At 40.0% G+C, this 21,517-nt stretch overlaps 1 protein-coding gene across 5 annotated transcripts in view; it reads right to left on the bottom strand.

The window, feature by feature from the left end:
• The window catches only part of GIT2 (GIT ArfGAP 2), a 55,692-nt gene extending 35,600 nt beyond the window's left edge, over window positions 1-20,092 (bottom strand). For 4 of the 5 annotated variants that reach the window (XM_044989378.1, XM_044989380.1, XM_044989379.1 and 1 more), the window contains exons 1-8: window positions 19,948-20,092; window positions 7,711-7,844; window positions 5,311-5,423; window positions 4,127-4,232; window positions 3,619-3,705; window positions 3,335-3,465; window positions 2,195-2,289; window positions 568-613 (exon numbers count right to left, since the gene is read on the bottom strand). In XM_044989378.1, the coding sequence (XP_044845313.1) occupies window positions 568-613; window positions 2,195-2,289; window positions 3,335-3,465; window positions 3,619-3,705; window positions 4,127-4,232; window positions 5,311-5,423; window positions 7,711-7,844; window positions 19,948-19,999 (764 nt within the window). In that variant the 5' untranslated portion in view covers window positions 20,000-20,092. Of the gene's footprint in view, window positions 1-567; window positions 614-2,194; window positions 2,290-3,334; window positions 3,466-3,618; window positions 3,706-4,126; window positions 4,233-5,310; window positions 5,424-7,710; window positions 7,845-19,323; window positions 19,343-19,947 lie in introns of those variants that run through there. The other variant, XM_044989382.1, reaches the window with a different exon arrangement.
• Between the last annotated feature and the right edge of the window lie 1,425 nt (window positions 20,093-21,517).

Here is a 21,517-nt window from a genome sequence, read left to right as displayed (position 1 = left end):
ACTTTGTTACATTCATTAGTGTGTTTGCAAAAAAACTGAAGTCTGTCGTTACTTACAGCCGTCTTATTTCCAATTGCACAGCAATAAAAGAAAAATATATGGCCTTTGTTATGATATGTTAACTCTTTATATTTCTTTTAAACAAACATGACCTTTACATTCCTAAATTCTTATCACTAGCACAGCAAACACTACAGAAAGCTTACTAGAAAAGACACCATTTTCCTGCAAATATAAGTCTTACAGTGCTGTATCAGGATACAAGTTCAAGAGTAATTACTGATATTATCAATCCAATTTGCTTTCCAACACTACTTGTGCATTTTCTTTCACATACCTAACTAATAAGTTTCACACACTTTTACTTTTCTAGTTTTCCTCAGATTCTTTAAAATACTAAAGCAGAAAATCTCATATGATGAACCAAACGTGTCAAAAAAGGAATAAACACAGTGTAGTGACAAGGGAGTTGAAAGATATTTCAACAGAAAATTCAAAAATTTAAAGTCCCAATTATTAATTATTTGATATTTATTCAAATACATGCTATTCAATCAGCAGTCTTACCTGTCTGCCATTTGAGGTATAATAAAGTGTTGTCCATTTTTGTGATCTGAAATTGAGTTAAGCTAAATGTTAAAATACTTAGGATGTGTTTCAAACAACCATTGTTACTAGCCTACATTTCTCAGTTTTATTAGACTATACAACATATTTGTTTTACTACTAGACTGTTTAAAGTCACAGATCTTAGCTCTCCAACCTGCAGAGAGGGAATCTGCATTTAGCAGATGCAGGATGATTGGCCTCCCACATTAGGTTTCCTTCTAATCCCCCTCAGTTAGAGTGTCTAAAGCCCTGAAGCATAAGGCTTCTTCCAAAATTTGTTAGCATTAACTAACAATGCTGGATAGTCTGGTTATCCATGTCAATATCCAATCCTTTTGTGAAATATACTAAGACTTAGACCTCAATGACATCCTGTGACAAGAAGTTCCATAGTTTAATTATGTGTTATTTGAAAAAGTATTTCCTTTTGCCACATTTTGATTTCACTAAACATCCCCTTGCATTTGGATCGTGAGACTCAGAGAACAGAAGCTCAAAATCTACCTTTTTCAGACCATTCATTATTTTATACACTTTCATCATGTCTCCCCTTATTCATCTCCTTTCTAAAGTAAACAATCCCAAAAACTCTCTATGATTTTTTCCTTGCCCCTAATAATTTGTCACCCTTCTCTGAGCACCCTCTAATCCTGCAACATCTATTTTGAGATGGAGTGACCAGTAGTACAGAATATAGGTGAGGCACGCCATTTATTTATATAATGGCATATTTTCCATGTTATTCTCCACCCCATTCCTTATGTATCCTTAGATCACTTTATTTGACCACAAGTTGAGCAGAGGTCTTCATTGAGCTGTCTACAATGACACTCAGGTCCCTTTCCTGAGTTGATGGTTAATTTAGAGCTGTGAAAGGCGTATGAGTAGTTTAAGGTTTTCATTTCAATGTGCATTATTTTGCGTTCATCAATATTGAGTTTTACTTGCCAGTGTGTTGCCCATTCACGTAGATTGCTTGGGTCTTCTGAAGTTCTTTAGTTCTTTCTGGACTTGACTAACCTAAATAACTGTGTGACATCTGAAAATTTTCACTGTTCACCCACTTATCCAGCACAGAACTGGGAGACACCCTTGTAACCTCCTGCCATGATGTAAACTGACCATTTATTCCTACTCTGTCTCCTGTCTCTTAGCCAGCTGTGGGAACATGCTGCATCTCACTCCATGATAGTTTCTTTTGTAGTCTTCGGTAGCTCTTAAGCAGATTCTGTCACTTAAATCATCCAGTACCTTGTGACCCTACCAGACAGAGCATGGGGTATTGGAGACAGAATGCATGTTTTGTTACAACAAAAAGGGGATTTTAGTTTACCATTTTGTCTAGCAACACTCAAAAATGTAATTCAAATTTTAATTGTACCATCTCTAATTTAAGCTACTAACATTTCCTTTGCTGTTCTATGATTTCATGCCTATTTTTAACAGGCTTGAGAATTTTTATAAATGATCTCATGGGGCTAGTGTTAACATCAATGACATGAGTGTAATATTCTTTTTAGTTTGTATGTTCAAATAATCACTATCTGAAAAATAACACTTTTTGGGATAGTTTTTTTGTACTCACCTGGTTTCCTGCCACAGAGATAGAACGCTAGTCTGTCAGTAAGTTCATACTGAATTTCTATAAGGCGCTCTGCCAATTCATGGTGCCCTCCTTGTCTATTAGACATAAAACAGAAAATGGCATTCATTTATGATTCACTGGCTATAAAATGTAAAGGTTCAAAAATTGCTCTGAAAATATTAAATTTAGCATCATGAATACAACATCAGATCATAACAACATTTTCAATTTAGTATGTGTTTGAGATTTTTCCAAAGGGTGTCAGAATCACAAGAGAATCTTCAGAAGTAAATACTAAAAGGGAATAAGACTTTTCTTATCTGTTCAAAATGAGTTGCTGAGTACTCTGGAATAGCTTTGCTTATCTACCTGCTAGAGAAGCTGATTAACAATTTATCCAAAACAGGCACAATAGTCTTTTCTGAGCAGTTTTTGAGATGGTAAACCATCCATGTCCAGTTTAGTACTGGAATAACAACAGTGGCAACAACTCTGGTACATGGTATCTGATTCCCACAGAAGACTTGTTCTGTCCTCCGTGTCTCCTCATATACCATTTCCAAAGCAATAAATAAATCCAAGCACTGAGACTGCACAACTTCTGAATCTTGCTGCTACTGGAATTGTTTGGAATACAGCCTTAGCTTGGTGGCTTGTCTGTAATTTCATACACACAATGCATGTTAGGTCTTGCTATAGTAATACAAATAAATAATGTATTATCTGAGACCTGGTTACTTAGATGTCCATCTTCCTTTGCCATATTGCTGCACTTGAAATCATACAGGCACTCATGCCCCTGGAGCTCCCTTGATGCAAAAGAGCGGAAGCTGCCTGCAGTGTGTTCTTTGGTAGGGAATTTGGAATCGAGTCCCCACCGACACTAGAGAGCCATTAGCTGGTAGAGCAAAGCCCTTCTGAGACCCTGCAAGGCCAATCTGTTCCCTTAGGTTGAAGACTGGAGATATTTTATTTGTCCTGTGTGCATTTACTTTATCCTGGGAAAAGCACTCATTTGAGATTTAATTGTGAAATTAAATGTCTGTCAGGATACCCAGAGAACCTGGGAGAGGTGATAATTTACCATTTTATTAAAAAAAAAAAATCAAGACTAAAAATCAAAACATCAAAGCCATTTACCTTGCATAGTCAACTGGAGTTTTTCCACTGGAGTCTTGTGTGCCAGGGTCAGCACCATAGACTGCCAACAATTCTGCCTGTAAAGTCTGTCCTGCTTTGGCAGCAACATGAAGCGGGGTGTTTCCTTTCTCCTAAAAAGTCATTAAAAACCACACATGCTTATGTTCAATCAGCAGGTCTGAATACGTGACTGATATAAAATGTATGTCAGCTGAAACCAACATAAATATAATGACAGACTAAAAATTGATCTAACACCAAGCTAATAAAAAAGGTTTTCATACAGGATGAAAAAAGTTGGCCTGAGCTCCTAGAGAGAGTAATCTCAAGCACGTCTCCAGATTCCCTGTCCTCACACTGGAATGGAGTTGCTGAAAAACAAAAAGGACAGTATGTTAAAAGTTTGTCTATACAAGAACAATGAGTCAAAGTAATCTTCACTGTATTAGGAACAGATATTAAAAAACTAGTTATATAGCCACTGAATATTTTACTTTCCAAAAGTTTCTAGTAAGGTGTGTCAGTTAACTTGAGGCCTGTGGTTCTCTAACATCCATATATAACTTCTGTTAGTGCCAATCAGACACTGTTGAAAAATATTTCCCTTCAAGGTTAAGTTTGAATGCTTAATATATTTGTATACACAAAAATGCAGTACCACGGAGATACTAGTTATCTTTCATATTAAGATCAGAGTAATTCAAGTCTACTCAGGTATCAGTCTTACAGTATCTTGTGACAACTGCAAGCTATTTTGTTTCAGTCCACAAACTGCAAGAAAGCAATACTCACCTTACTAAGGTCCTTGGCAGTAACGCTGTCATCTTCTCGGCATGGCAAGCGATGAACAAATGCTAACATTTGATATTTAGCTCTAATGAATTCTGCTTTGTTGGGACTGTAAGAAGAAATCAAAGCAAAGGAGTTGCAAAATAAATGTTGGCTTTTTATAAATAAAATTAAAGCACATAGCATATTTCAATACAGAATGCTAACAGATTTGATTTTTGCATAGAGCAAATGACAGTGTAAGACACTAGGAAATATTGTCATCTGGTATATAATTCAATCCAGATTTTAATTCCCCGTTGAAGGGTATTGTTACTGAAAATAGTGTCAAAATAATTAAAGCTAGTAGTGAAATTCTCTCTTTCCCAGGGAAATTTTTTGATAAAAATGAAAATGTTATTTTCTTCAACAACAAAATTTTTGGGGGGAGGAGGGCTGGGGTTCGTAGAAAAACTGAAAATGCTTGTTTTCAGACAATAACCCTTAGAATGCTGGAAAAAAATTGAGATTTTTGGTGAAAATTTCTGACCAACTCTAAAAGTAATAAAGTTACTTCACTATTTTCAATTATCCTGCTTACAAGCTTAAGGCCTGTCCTGAAATGTTATGAAAACCCTCAACTTCAATTGATTTCACTGAAAGCTGCTGGTGCTCAGCACCTCTCAGGATCAACAACTTAAACTAATATACAAAGTCAGATAAGAAACTGTGCTTTTAAAACTAATTAGCTGAGCTTCTGAAAGAAAATACTGATAAAGAAATGGAAAAGATGACATCTGAGGCATATAAGAGAAGATTTAAAAAAAAAATCAATACCCAACAATTGGGACCACAGATGATACATTAATACTATTGATGCACATGATGCAAGAGAATGAAAAGACCTCTTCACTCATTTCAGCATAGTCTTTGAAACCCAAACCTTAGTGATCTTCAAGGATACTTCAGAGAATATTTAACATCTCCTCTACTGTGAGCACAGATCAGGGGTTAAGTCAGTGAATAAAGGAGACTGGGTTTTCTCAGATTTATTCACATCAGCAATACTCTTTAATGTCCTTGATTACACTCGATACAAGATCAGGTTTTTACTCATCTGTTGCTGCCCTTCTCACAACTAGTCAAAGTAGGTACATTTTTATAAAGGGGCTCCTGAAGACAGAGAATTTTATAAACATTCTACTTACTGCACTTTATCCTGTGGGTTAGCTTTGCGTCTTCCGCTCATAACAGATGCAGGGTCCAGCAAAGAATGTTCCCATATGGAATTAGCACCATTATTATACAGTGTTTCAACCATCTGTAACCCAAAATGTGTGCAACAGGCATTAAGTATTGTATTACTACCTGCACAGGCAGAGCAGCTCACAGATGGTATTTCCTAAGTGGAGAGCATTTTTATGCTACTCCAGAAAGTTGCCAAGGAAAGGGATTGTTTTTTTTTTTTACTTTTTTATTAATATTAAAAGACAGCTGGTGTCAAAACTTATTTTGTTAAAGAGAGAGTGAGTTAGGATGATGTTCCTTCGTCTATATTTTCCATTATCAATTTTAGATTGTACGAGTCCCAAAGCCCAGTTAAGCTTGCTGCAGCTCTTGTTTTCAGTAAGAGCCTCCCCCTCAATTTGAGTTCAAGAAGAGGTTCATCATGTATGTTTACCTATTCTATTCATTTTATTGTTGTATGGCACCTGGAATATCTTGGGATGTGCCTTAAAAATAAAGTAGTTTCGCAGATTATATTGCAAGCAGGGAAGGCAGCATTTACCTGAAGGCAGACACCTAATGCTGCTTTAAATTGCACCAGAAGACTTTGTTCACCCAAAGAGACCCAAACTCAGCCATGAAGGAGAGATGGGCAGAATTCCTGGGGAGATCAATCAACCAGTTACATTCCATGAACTGGCACATTATCCACTTGCCTCTTTTCCCCACAGGTTCTTTGTTTTGCTGTAGGGATATAGGTTAAGAGGAAACTGGTTGTCTCCTCAGACCTCCCTACTGCGTAGGAACTGAAAGCATGGGTGGCTTCTCCTCACTTCGGCTGGGAGTAATCTTTTTGAGGGTGTGCAGGTGAGACATATGGACTGGTTTCTTCCCAGCTGTGGATCTTCTGCTGTTAAAAGCAGCAGCCACCTGTCTCGAGAAGAGTGCTGTCTTCTGTACTTAGAAAGTAGCACCATTGCACAGAGCAGAGAGGTAGTGTGCATTTTGGGGTGGGGAAAGGGAGACAAATCAGACACATACAATCTAAAACTTATTTTTAAAATAAAATATAATTTGCCTGAATCTTAATCTAACTCTCACTTTTATTTTAATTTCATACACATTTACATAGTGAAAGTGCTGGAATCCAGACATGCTACAAAGTAACATCTCACTTTTTAAGTTATTCATCCAGAAGCCTTTGGTTTGTGGTTTTTATTTAGAAAAAAGGACAGGCTCACATGGAGGTAAATGAGAATGGCAACACATTTGCATGTTTCTGTACCCTAAATGGAATGTCAGATCTATTCGTGTGTATACCAGATTCCTATACTGAGCAAGGATAGTTCCTTTAAATTAACTAGAAGAAAGCCTTTGTTTTGGGAATAACTGTTCACAGGCACATATTTGTATACATGTCTGATAATCAGTGTCCATGCCAGTATATGTTCTGACCGAGAACTGCTACAATATGCAAAATGCAAAGAAATGGAAAATCATGCAATTTTTACTCATTGTTAACTGGCCTGCAGATGCCAGTCAAATTATTATTATTGCTGCAAGTGCAGATGGTCCACAAACTCTCACCCACAAACACTACTGCTTGGTCTGCACTTAAAAGTTCGGGTCGACATAGCTACGTGGGTCAGGGTGTGAAAAGCTGAATGACGTAGCTATAAAAGCTATGCCAATATAGACCCCAGTGTAGACACATACTACTACTGTTCAGGAAGGTGTTGTTCCTACACCAGTGGAAAAAATCCCTTCCACCAGTGTAGGCTACATCTACAATCCCGGGGTATGCCAGCATAGCTGTGGTGATGTAGCTATACTAGTACAGTCTCTATAGTGTAGACATACCCTCAAGTAAATTTAAACTTTGAAAGAGCAAAGCAACTTTTCAAGAAGGCTTCACTAAAGTAGCTACCAGAGGATCTTTTAGGCTTCCCAAAATAGAGAACATGTGAGAAAGAAGAAATGAAAGCAGAAAGGGCAGGCGCTTAGAATTAGATTCTCCTAAATAGCCACAGCAACAGACCTCATCTGTAGCGCTGGGGAAAAAAAGGCTTGTTACAACCTGACAATCTGAGTAGAAGTGGAGGCATTGCAGTACTCCGGTTGGACAGACAGACAAAAGTTAACTCTCAAAACCAAGGAAATTTTAGCTATACCCCAGGCTCTGAATTTGCCCTAACAGTAAGTTTAAAATGTGGAGGTAACACTGACTTTAATAATGTATTACAGCAATGTAACAGAAACCAAGAAATCTATTTTAAGAAGAGCTTAATGAAGCAACCCTCCCCATCAGAAAGTTTAGTAATTAGAATTCTCTAAGAACTGCATTTTCCGATTCTCATCAGAAAGCAATCCTCAGCTTTTACCTGAAGCAACGTTGGAGGCCATGGTGTGTGTTTAAGATGCCTCACTTGAGAGATATGACGTCCTAGACTCCGATGAACACTACAGCATTCATCACAAATCAGAATTCCCCTGTTTACAGATGCCCAGCAGGGGTCTGGAAAAGAGAAGCAAGTATATTTATTATAATATGGGCAGCACCATGGGCCAGTGGTTAGAGCACGAGACTGGGAATCAGGTGTAACTGGTTCTATTCCTGGATCTACCATCACTTACTTGCTATATGAACTTGGGAAAGTCAGACTCCCTGGGCCTCAAGATATTGGGGGAAATATGGGTCTTGTGGTTAGACACTGGACTGGGACTCAGGAGATCTGGGTTCTGTTTCAAGTTCTGACACTGACTTGCTGTGGGACCTTGAGGAAAAAACCCACTTACTCTGATCTGTTTCCCATCTATAAAGTGAGGAGAATACCTCCCTTCCTCAACAGGAGTTTTATGAGGCTAGATTCATTACAGTCATGCGGTGCTCAGATACTACAATGAGGCGTGCCATAGAAAATCCTATAATTATTAATGTGACAGTTTTCCTGTCTGTAAAATAGGAATAACGATACATATCCCATCTTTGTAAAGGGCCTGGAGATCTCTAAATGCAAAATACTATATAAATAATAAGTATTGTATTTATTGTTTATTGCTCAAAGTTTTAAGTCCTGCCTTGTTAAATCTGCAGTGTATTCTTATGTATTTTTATTTTAATATACAAATAAGAGGCACTACTTTTGTAAGACAAAAGAGCAAAATATAGCTGTTACTTTCAAGAACTGGTTAAAACAAAAATTAAATGCCACACTGACAATTCCTTACAATGCTACTTTTACGCTAAGCCAGTAATCATCTAATGTTATAGCACAGCATGTTTCATTATCAACAGTTCCCCATAGTAAGACTAAGTAAAAGACACCTAGGCCGGTCAATGAGATATGTTCAGTGTTCTATGGAATGATTTTGACCATCATGAGACGTCACAATTCCCTAGGGTATTGCGCTGCCATTCTGGTATGTGAGAAAAACCAGACAAAAGTATATCCCTACAATCTTTACCCACATACTAAAGGTGTATGTCACTTGAAACTCCTGTTCTGTATTCCAATATGGTCTCAAAAGAAGTCACTAACCCATTTCCCAATCTACTTCTGAAATTGCAATTCCTATTTTTATAATTTATTATTGGTTTATGGTAGTGCCCTACTATGTGCCAGGCACTTTCAGGTCAAACAAGAAACAATGGTCCCTGTCCTGAAGGGCTCACAAACTAACAGACAAACGCACAAAGGTTAGGGGGAAATGGGAAATACACACTTTCTTTTTACTGAATGTACATGTCACTCTTTTGAAGTGGATTATGTATTTTATATAGCATCTTTAGCATCACATGAAACAAGCTGCAATTTAGCCTGAGGTCAGAGATGCTGTTTCCTTTTAGTGGTAGTGCAAGCAAGATAAGTTTAGTAAAACCAATACAATTATTATTTACAGTTTAGCTAGTTTCACCACTAAAAATAAAGCTGTGTTAAGTTTTAAAGAAAGACTACCCCCCCAGGACATGTGCCAATGGGATTCTTCACTTACACCACTTTTTTAAGATTATGATGTTTAAACAAGGTGTTTGTCTTCACAGTAAACCCATCTGGTCAAGAACAAAACTCAAAAAAAGGTAATATGATGACCTGTGTTATTTAGCTAATTCATGCCAGTTAATTTACAAGATCATTCAATATAATTAGAACTAATTAACAAACTAAGCTTTTTGCTGCCAGCATGCTCTTCAACATAAATCAGTGAAAACGGCAATATATTTTTAAATACTGAATATCTAAACAGAACATTTCAGTTCCTCGTGTTTCTCCTCTCTTCAGATACATTAGAAGTTTCCAAAATGTACAAGCCCTCCTTTGTTTCTTATGTTTACATAAAGTTTGTTTTAGATAAAAAGCAAGATTCTTTTTTAATTTAAGCTTGGCTACTGTACTACTATTTCCAAGGATTTTCAGACTCAAGTACTTAAGACTCTGTTTCAGATAGTACGAAGTTTCAAAAGACCAAAAGCCAGCAAGTGGACAACCAGAACGTGGTCAGCTTTCAGAGAATTAATATTCTATCAACTATACAGAAACAAGTTTTTGCTCAAAATAGCAAGGGCTATAAAATTTAAACAGTTTAAAGTAAATATGAGTATGTCGATTCCTACAGCTATCCTTATCTGAACATCACTACAGCTTATACTGACAGAATATTTCATATGTGGACACTTCAAAGCAGTATACACACTAAACAAAATATACCCACATCACATCTTAGACAGATGTTAGAATATCTGTAACTGGAGAACATTTTTAACAGGGCATAGTTTACTGTGCAAAGACCACGTGCATTCTGCTTGCTAACTATAGTAACTATTCTTATTGCTGTTGCACCCAAAGAACACAATCAATTTCAGGCACTGTAAAAAACACACAGCAGGAGACAGTCCCTGCCCCAAAGAGCCTGCAATCTGATTTGAAACAAAATATTGCAAGTGGAACTACCAAGAGGGGAGAGTACAAGAGTAATGATATTGAGAAGACAGTAGCCTCCCTGAATAGTTCAGAGAGTGCATTCTATGCATGAGGAGCAGTATGGACAAAAGCAAGCAGAAGCTTGTGGCAGATGACAAATAAGCATTTAAGGCCTTGAGTCATTGGCAGAGTGTAGGGAGTGATGTGATAAGAACAGAGTTAAAATGTGATACAGTGGAAAACAGGAGAGTCAATGGAAGGATTCACAGGGGATTGACACAATCAAAGTGATGGGCCAAGATCATGTTCTTAGCTGCTTCTGTGTTAGAGACCAGAGAGAAGATGGACGTAATCATTAAATCATGAGATGCTAAGGGTCTAAATGAGAGTTATCAACATGGACTCAAAGAAAATGTTTGATTTTGTAAAGTGTTTGGGGAGGAAGCAGCAGGATTTAGACGACACCTGGATGTGTTAGGCAAGGAAGCGGGAGGCGTCAAAGAAGCCCCCCAGATTACAGGCCTGAGTGACAGGGAAGATAATGGGTTCTGACTGAGTGTGTGGGAGTGGAGGCAGAGAAGGAAAGGAAAGGGCTGAGGAGTTTCATTATAGTCAGAATTGCACTAGTTTAACTAAGGGCTGATCTACACTGTGGGGGAATCGATCTAAGATATGCAACTTCAGCTACGTGAATAGCGTAGCTGAAGTCGAAGTATCTTAGATCGATTTACCTCTCGTCCTCACGGCGCGGGATCGACGTCCGCGGCTCCCCCTGTCGACTCCGCTACCGCTGTTCGCGCTGGTGGAGTTCCGGAGTTGACGGGAGCGTGTTTGGGGATCAATATATTGTGTCTAGATGAGACACGATATATCGATTCCCAAGAAATCGATTGCTACCCGCCGATACGGCGAGTAGTCTAGACGTACCCTAAAGGTGCAGTTTTAAACAGATTTAGACAGACTGTGCAAAAAGCTGCATGAACCCTGTTAATTCAATTTAAACCTGCCTTACAGGAGGTCAGACTGGATCACAGTGAACCGTTCTGGCCTTATAAACTATAATCTTCATCTGATTTAGTTAAATTCAAGTGGCTTGGAGGACAGTGATGTGAGTGAGAGTCCTGTGGCACCTTATAGACTAACAGAAGTATTGGAACATAAGCTTTCGTGGGTGAATACCTACTTCGTCAGATGCACGTGGAGGAAATTTCCAGAGTGATGCGAGTGTGAGGTAGGAAATGGTGAGTTAAACTAAATGGATATAAACCAGGTTTAAAAATTGAATTAATTAGTGCAAAATCCTGTGCGCACACAGTTTAACTGAATCATTTTTTTAAACAGACACAAGTTAAACTGGTGAAACTTTGTATATAGACAACGCCTAGTTTTAGCCACAGTTAAGTTCATGTTGCTGGTAAGATGTTCAAGGAAGCCAGAGAGATAGGCCAAAATATGCTTACAGGAACACAACAGAGCAATTCAAAACAAGAAGTATGATGTGATCGACGTAGCCTGCAAAGTTTGAAAAGTGAATTTGTAAAATAATACAAAATAGGACGTATAATGGCAAAGCACATATGAAATCACATTATGTCAAAGAAGAACAAAATACTTGCACTTTTCTACAGAATGCAAAGTATTATTATTTTAAGGCATTTAAGAAGCTAGAATTAACAATTATTAATTACATCGAGAGAAAGGCAGGCCAGGAAAAAAATAACTTACACAAGAAGTGAAGGATTAACTGTGGTAGTAACTCCAATTTACTCCATAATGTTTAGTACACTTAAGCAGCACAAATGAAGCTTTATAATAGAATCCTGGTGCACCTGACAATTTAGTAGATGTGTGTGACATTAACCATTTGGTATCAGGTAGGGAAAAGCCGCGCACATTAATTCTGGAATCCTCATTCATGTTGTTGAAAAATTCAGTACAGGTAAACTCCAAATCTGGTCACCCGAGACTCTATTTTCATTAAGATACAGAAATGAAACTATCTTTTTTGTTTGCTTTGTTTTTACACACAAAGCCCTAATTTTATTAAGGCTGTTAATATCCAAGAAGCCAATGTGGCTCCACAAGAGTTCTTTAATAATCTGAAAATCAAAAAGGAATCCTACAAACAGTAAAAAAGATGGACAACTTGCTAAGGAGGAGTACAAAAGAATAGCATAAACATGCAGGGACAAAATCAGAAAGGCTGAGGCACAAAATGAGTTACACTTTGCAAGGGACATGTCAAATAAAAAGCAATAAGTGGTTCTTTAAATACATTAGGAGCAACAGAAAGACAAAGGAAAGTGTAGATCCTCTACTTAGAGGGGAAGGAGAGCTTATAATTGATGACATCACGAAGGCAGGGGTGTTTAATACCTATTTTGCTTCAGTCTTCACTAAATAGGTTAATGGTGACCAGATATTTAACACAATTAATATAAACACCAAGGAAAAAGGAACACAAGCCAAAAATAGGAAAATCACAGGTTAAAGAATATTTTGTTCCCCTTTTTAATGATAGGTACAAAGAGGACCTGGGGAATTAAAGATCAATCTAACGTCGACACCTAAAAAGTTAATGGAACAAATTATTAAACAATCAATTTGTAAGCACCTAGAGGATAATGAGGTTATAAAGACTAGCCAGCATGGATTTGTCAAGAGCAAATCATGCTGAACCAACCTGATTTTCTTCTTTGACAGGGTTACTGGTCTAGGAGATGGGGGGAAGTGGTAGATGTGATATCTTCATTTTAGTAAGGCTTTTCAGTCCCACATGACATTCTCATAAGCAAACTAGGGAAATGTGGTCTAGGGGAAATTGCTATAAGGTGGGAGCACAAACGGTTGAAAGACCATACTCAAAAAATATCAATGGTTCGCTATCAAACTGGGAGGGCGTATCCTACAGGAGTCAGTCCTGGGTCCAATACTATTCAATATTTTCATTAATGACTAGGCTAATGGAGTGGAGAATCTGCTTATAAAATCTGTAGAAAAACAGCAAGATGGAGGATAGGGATGTAAAAAGTTAACCGGTAAGCATTAGGCTTACCATTAACCCACCATAACTGTTAATCCTGGCGGCCCTGCACTGGCCAGGCCAGCGGGACCCCAGCTGGGCTGGAAAGACCCCAGCCCCAGCCATGCCAAAGCGACCTCAGTTAATGGTTAACTGGTTAAATGATATAATTTTGTTTAACTGGTTAACTTTTTAAACTGATATTTACATCCCTACTGGAGGAGTTGTAAGCACTTTGACGCAAAGGATTAGAATTCCAAACAACCATGAAATATTGGAGAATTGATATGAAAATCAAGAAGATGAAATTCAGTAAATATAACCATGAAGTTCTTCACTTATGAAGGAAGAATCAAATGCACAAATAAAAAAAAGGGGAAATAAGTGGCTAGGTGGTGATGTACTGCCGACAAGGATCTGGGGGTGACACAAATTGAATATGAGTCAACAATGTGATGCAGTTACAAAAACTGCTAATACTGTTCTGAGGAGTATTAACAGGAGTGTTGTATGTAAGACCCGGGAGGTAACTGTCCTGCTCTACTCAGCACTGGTGAGGCCTCAGCTGGAGTACTTTGTACTATTCTGAGCACCACACTTTAAGGAAGATGTGGACAAAGAGGAAAGAGTCCAGAGGAGAACATCAAAAATTGTAAAAGTTTAGAAAACCTGACCTGTGAGGAAAGGTACAAAAAATATGAATGTTTAATCTTGAGAAAAGACAACTGAGGGGGGACCTGATAAGTCTTCAGTTACATTATGGGCTGTTATAAAGAGGACTGTGACCAATTGTTCTCCATGTCTACTGAAGGTAGGACAAGAAGTTATGGTCATAATCTGCAGCAACGGAGATTTAAATTAGATATTAGGAAAAACTTTCTAACTATAAGGTTAGTCAAGCTCTGGAATAGGCTTCCAAGGTAGGGTGTGAAATCCCCATCACTGAAATTTTTAAGAACAGGTTGGACAAACACCTGCAGGGATGGGTCTAGGTTTACCGGTCCTGCCTCAATACAAGGGGCTGGATTTGATGACCTCTCAAAAGTCCCTTCCAGCCTTATATTACTATTCCAAAACTTTGGGATGTTCAGAGTTTCTGTGCATTGCAGTCTAGTGATTAATTCCAGTCTTTCTTTTGAGAGGATCACTGGCCTGACAAATAAATCACAGCACAAAACACAAATATAGTATGAATCACAACAGCTTGAGAAGGAAAGACTATTTATGATGCTCGGGTACTCCTTAGAAAGAATTGTTACTGAGCAGATGTAAATGAAAAAACAAAAATGCATACGTTTTTAAATATTTTTAAAACAAAACTTCCAAATTATGGTTTCTCAGTTAGCCCCTAAGGCCATGATCCTCCAAATACTTATGTATGTGTATAACTTCACCTTTATAAGTAGCCCTATTGAAGTTAATGGGACTATTCATAAGTACAGTTACATATTTGCATAATGGTTTGCAGGAAAGATGCCAAAAAGAGGCCCAAAAAGCCAACTTAGATAGGGCAATTCAGATACAAAAACACTGGACTAGTGCAGGAATCCTCTCAAGCAAAACCAAGTAGAAACTCACTAATCTAGTTTTTCTATTCAAGCTGAATAAAATGCAGAGAGTAAATTACAATGGAGGAAAGTAAAATTGATTGTGGAGACTCTTCAGTTTTAACAATTTATTATGTTATTTGTAAGAAAGGTAAATAATTTAATGTTAATTTTTTTTTTACCATGACCATTTAAATATTTGAGTAGTTTTATTGAGCAGCACTAAAACTGAGCAGATAATATCACTCACTACTGACAAAATTCTGGTGTCTTAGGGTACATCTACACTTCAATTAGACACCAGCGCTGGCCTGTGCCAGTTGGCTCAGACAAGGGCTCAGGCCAAGGAGCTGTTTAATTGCAGTGTAGATTGTTTGGGCTCAGGGCTGCAGCTCAGATTCCTTGGTCCCATAGCCCAGGCTGCAGCCTGAGCCCAAATGTCTACGCCACAATTTAACAGCCCCATAGCCCGAGACTGAGTCAGCTGGTACAGGCCAGATGGGGGGTTTTAATTGCAGTGTAGACATGCCCTCAGAGTCATTCCTCGTGCAAGCTCATAAGGAATTACCCAAGTTCTGAGCTCAATTTAGTTCAACTGTAAAATGAAAGTAATGTTAGAAGAGCAACATCTGTCAACAGATTTTTTTCCCCTCTGATGCTAGTTTAATGTTTAAATCTACTTACAAAATTGCTTTATTCAGTTTACAAATCAAGAGTCTTGTGCTATAAGAGACCAAGAGATCTGAATTTGTAGAAATTAACATATTTCAAGGCAGCACAACAAATTTGATGTGATTTCTAAACTTAGCAGTAGTATGGTACATTATGAACAATCTGATGCGAAAAGCTAACACTTCAATGTTATTTTAACCTGACTTGATGAAGCACAATTCCTCTCTGAACACAGCCTTCGAAATTATAGATCACTCACACACAGATATAAAAGAAGCATGAAATATGTGTAAAGGGACACTGTCAACTAGAGTGCACACCCTTAAAATGTGTAACATTTTAGAGGCATTCCCTGTTAGAGTGATACTATTGGTGGAAATGTTACCATTTCCAGTATTCTGAAAGATTTTAAATGCATCCATCATAGTTTAAAGCTATACTTTAGGTTTTACAAACCTCAACAAATTAAAACATTGCCCTACACTATTTCTAATCATTGGATTAGAATAAATTGCCTGGAGAGGTTGTGGAATCTCTATCACTGAAGATTTTTTAAGAGCAGATTAGACAAACACCTGTCATGGATGGTCTATATAATACTTACTCCTGTCATGAGTGTAGGGGACTGGACTAGATGACCTCTTGAGGTCCCTTACAGTCCCGTGATTCTATGATTCAATTTCTCATACAATCTCTGCAGTACAGGCATAATGAATGGACATGGATGATAAACTCCTGAACACACCAAAGCCCTATCCTGGGGAAACTGTACCTACCTTCAACAAATCCCACAGGATTATGCTTCTTGCTTATGCTTTGGCAACACTACTATGGCTTGGCATACCCACAATACACTGACTGAATTGTCAGGAAGTGAAACTGACTATGAAATAAAGTCTTTAATAAACATCTAAGCCAGTGGGTCTCAAACTTTTTTATTGGCGACTCCTTTCACATCACAAGCCTCTGAGTGCGACCCTCCTAATAAATTAAACATACTATTTAATATATTTAACACCATTATAAATGCTGGAGGCAAGCGGGGTTTGGAGTGGAGGTTGACAGCTTGCAACCTCCCATGTAATGACCTCGTGACCCCCTGAGGGATCCTGACCCCGTTTGAGAACCCCTGATCTAAGCAGAAAAAAAAAGTGTAAAAAGGAACAGCAAACACAAAGTAAATCAATTTTTAAATTCTCCCATTTTAATATTCTGTTGGATTATAAACATATGTATGGAAACATGTTTAAAAGGGTAATGTATCTGGACTGTATCTCCTTAAATGGAGGTTCACTCATGGAATTAGCAATGCAACAAATTCTTTACATTATATAAGTATGCCAATTTACAAGATTTATCTCACTAAATGTTTTTCCGTCAAATTTTGTTAGACATTTTATTTTTTAAACTTGATACTTAAAATTGTGAGATGAGTAAGGTGTAACTTCGCAGACTCAGAAGTTTCATTCTAGACCAGTGGTTCCCAAACTGGGGTTCATGAAATGTATCAGGGGGTTCTCAGAAAAAAATTCTGTAATGGCGGACAGAACCGTCCCTAGGGATCCCGGGCACAGCAGCCCGAGCCCCGTGACCATGACTTCCTGGCAGAACAAGTTTAAGCTTTGTTGTAGTCGTGCGTTGTTTGCCTGGACTGCTCAAGACTCGAATGCTTGTGGGAGGAACTCTTTATTGAGTTGGCTTCTTAAATACCTTCATGCTGTTTCACGTCTGGAACTCCTTGATGAAACATGTAGGAAGCTTAATCAAAGTGATATAAGCTACAAAAATGAAATCTTGGAAGAGTGTTGCCGTTTTCATAATGTAATAAAATAAATAATATAATAAATAGTGTATAATAAGTGACATAAAAATCAAATTATTTCCAAGATCACTTCTTCAATAATTTATGCTCAGGCAAAGGAGAAAATCCCTGGAAATATCCATTTTTTTGGGGAGGGGAGGGGAAGAGGTTCGCAAGATTTGATATTTTAATGAAAGGGATTTGCGGGTTGTTAAAGTTTGGGAACCATTGTTCTAGACCCTTAAAGTCATTGTCTGTCGTCACCCCACACACTCCCTGCCTTGAAAGGCCACCCTTTTCCCCCTCAGCTGTCCATCACCAGGGACGACACCACCATCCTTCCAGTCTCTCCAGTCTACCAGACCAGGCCTAAATCTTGCTGATCATATATATACACACATACACACAAACACTCTCCTCTGGCCTTCCCTCTTTGTTCACAACACAAAAGTTTTCATTCAGACCTTCACCTTATCTTGCTTACCTACAAGTTCTCTCTCTGAACTTGGCTGCTACAGCCTTGCGTGCCCCCCCCCCAACCTATTTAAATCACTGCAGCTAAAAATCTAAAAACATGCAAAAAAAGAGACAGTCCTTGTCCCAAAGAATTTACAATCTAAATGTTAGTAGCTGAGCCACCAAATAATTTTGTTTTAAATGATGTTGGTATCATTGTACAGCTCATGTTTCAAACTTGAAATTGATAGTAAACTGAAGTTGTGAATGACTACAATAGTACTGATATTTAAACAGCTCCCCCAAGCACACACCCAAACAGCTTCCCATGGCTAACAAGCTGGTGGTCCAATATGCCCTTTCACTTCCTTCTCTGGAAATGTCAGTGGCTGAATGAGCTACAAGCTCTTGTTTCTAGAGATGGTTCCTCAAGATTAAGAAACTTTACCAAAGCATCATTTTAAAGCAGTAATTCTTGCTCTAGAGCATAACTGGAGGACTGAAATGTCAAGAAATGAGACAGGAGCAACAACTTAGCAAATTGTTTTCTTTAAATTTTTACCTAGTAATAGTAGTACTGTGTATGGTGACATAAACAGGGAGTCCTTAACTCAGAAACTAGTTTTCTAACATTTCAGTTTGGGACTTTTAGGTCCACATTCTGGAAGGGCATGGAAAGGTGGCTGCCCTGTTCTACAATTGCAACTTCAATGTGGGGGATAGCTCTGTGGTTTGAGCATTGGCCTGCTAAACCCAAGGTTATGAGCTCAATCCTTGAGGGAGCCACTTAGAGATCTGGGTCAAAATCAGTACTTGGTCCTGCTAGTGAAGGCAGGGGGCTAGACTCAATAACCTTTCAGGGTCCCTTCCAGCTCTATGAGATAGGTATATCTCCATGTATTTATTTACATTTAATTTTTTTTTTTTGGTAAGTGAATAACTAGTTTATGTTTCTCTGAAGTCTGGGTGACATAGTGTCAGAATAACACTAATACTTTGCACTTCTACCATACCATCCATTCATCCAACAAATTAAAACCCACTGCAAACCCTGATGAGTTAAGCCCATCAATACTCAAGAGGTAGAAAAGTATTATTCCCATTTCACAGAGGCAGAGCGGGGAAGTGACACACCAAAAGTGATACACACTGATTAAATAAGATATACCAATCTCCTAGAACTGGAAGGGACCTTGAAAGGTCATCAAGTCCAGCCCCCTGCCTTCACTAGCAGGACCAATTTTTGCCCCAGATCCCTAAGTGGCCCCCTCATGGATTGAACTCACAACCCTGGGGTTTAGCAGGCCAATGCTCAAACCACTGAGCTATCCCTTCCCCACGGGCTAGCAGCACCCACATCTACTGATTTCTAGTTTTGTGATTTGGCCAGATGGCCCTTGCCCAAACTAGAAACTGTTTAAAACCATTTTCAGTGTACAGGCAAGTTATCAGAAACCATTCTAGAAACCCTCTTTTGTTTATGTTAGTCTATATCAATATTTATATTCCAATAGTGCTCAGAGGCCCCAATTATTGTGCCCTACACTCTATAAACACAGACCCTGCCCAGAATACACCAAAGGTATTTCAAAAGCCCATGTCCACACTAGAACAAACCAGACACAGTCCTAGGACAGCCAGGCTCGACAATGGTTTTCAAACAGGGGCACGCAGCACGGTTCGTGGCTGGAGGCAGAGAGGGTGCCGGGGTGCTGCCGGCCCCGGGGAGCGGAAACGGGGGCGCCCAGGCTCCAGCCCCGGGCAGGACACTCCTGTCACCACAGAATGATGCAAAGACCAGGCTTGTTTCCTCGCTCCAGAGCAGCCGCTGTCACTGGCGAGGAGCGCACAGCGCTCAGCTCCTGCACCACTTCTGCACCGGGCTTCCTGTTTGCTGCTCGCAGCCAGGGCGGCTTTTTCCGCTCGCACCCCGAGGCGCCCGCCGCTGCCCTGCGCCACCGGCTGCCCGGGGGCGTGAGCCTGGGGCAGGGCCCGCCGGCCACGCAGCCCCCCGGGGGCTCGGCCTAGGTCCAGGTGCAGCGCGCGGGCCGGGCCGGGCCGGGCCGGGCGTGGCGAACTCGCGCCCCCGGGCAGGGCTCGGCCAGGACCCCGGGCTCCCGTGGGGAAGGCCCCGGAGCGAGAGTCCCAAGGGACGGGGCTCCTCGGGGCCGCCCATCCCCCTCAGCCCCGGCCGCGCCTACCCTGAGCGCTGCAGTCCGCGCAGACCTCGCTGCTCCTCAGCCGCTTCGACATGTTGGCGCGGGCGGGGGCCGCTTCTTCCTGCCGCTCTAACGGGTCCCACTGAGGGGCCGCCCCAGGCGTACGCCAGCGCCGCTCGCTACGCCCCCAGCGCCATTCACCAAGCCAGGCAGCAGGCTGTCACGTGACAGGGAGGCCGCCAAGGCGGCGGTCGCCATCTTACTTCCTGGCATGGCTAGGGCTGGAGCGGGCTCGGACACCATTTTAGCTCCTGGCAGAAACAGGCCCAGAAACAGACTAGCCTCAGAGCCCTCCTATGTCTACTTTAACATTAGAGAGACAAATTATAACCTATGCATCCACTGCTCCCAAGGAAACTCTGTGTGCTCTTAGAGCAGCATTTGACCATGCGCAAGGGCAAATCCCACAGGCTCCTTGTCACCAAGGCACAGGGGCACCATCATTGCAGTCAGGAAGGGAGTGGGTGTCTGAGACCAGACTGGTGGGTGGAAAAGGCTGACTCAAGGCCAAGCTAGTCCCCCTAACCTTTTTCGCTCTCTGAGATGCTCTGTCTACCGCCATAAGCAGGAGCACATGGTAAAGAAGGAGGAGAGCAAAGTAGGGAGGTTCTACCATAGAATCATAGAAGATTAGGGTTGGAAGAGACCTCAGGAGATCATTTAGTCCAATCCACTGTTCAAAGCAGGACCAACACCAACTAAACCATCCCAGACAGGGCTGTATAACTTATATAATTACTATATAAACTTGCCTTTGTCTATACAGCAGTACCAAGCCCAACTGTTCAAATATTATGTTAGACCCCAAAAATAATGAGATGCAAAAATTGGCAATGAACTTTAGATTCTGTCTTCTGGTTTTCAAGCTGTTAGGGCTCACTTGGCTCACAATTTCAAGCTTTCCTCACTAACTATGAGGGCTAAAAACTAACTTATTAAAAATGACAGCTGGAATGCTCATGTATTCAGTTGTTTCCAAGAGCTGGGCCTTAAAGTTAAAAAAAAATATTGCAAGACTTACCATAAAATTTAAAGTGTTAACAATGCTGCCATCTTTTACCTTGAGGGTCATCTGTCTGATCATTTGTAACCACTAGGTCAGGGGTTCTCAAACTTTTGTACTGGTGACCCCTTTCACACACCAAGCCTCTGAGTGCGACCCCCCTTATACATTAAAAACACTCTTTATGTATTTAACGCTATTATAAATGCTGGCGGCAAAGCGGGCTTTGGGGTGGAGGCTGACAGCTCGCAACCCCCCATGTAATAACCACGTGACCTCCTGAGGGGTCCCGACCCCCAGTTTGAGAACCCCTGCACTAGGTAGAGAGAAGAGTAGAGGATCCACCCTCTTGCTGTAGCTTAGCGGCCAGTTAATAGGGGGCTAGAATGGGGAGGGGGAGGTCTGCTTGCAAATGTACAAATCTGCCCAACTGACCATATGATATGTATTAGCTGTCTCACCCTATGGCAGCTATCTAACTCCCTACCTACTTACCCGTCGCCCAATCTATAGATATGTACTAATCTATCCATCAGTCTATCTCCATAC

This window comes from Mauremys mutica, chromosome 16, assembly GCF_020497125.1.
Source record: "Mauremys mutica isolate MM-2020 ecotype Southern chromosome 16, ASM2049712v1, whole genome shotgun sequence".
Classification (NCBI taxonomy): Eukaryota; Metazoa; Chordata; order Testudines; family Geoemydidae; genus Mauremys; species Mauremys mutica.
This window is presented reverse-complemented; position numbering and strand designations above follow the sequence as displayed.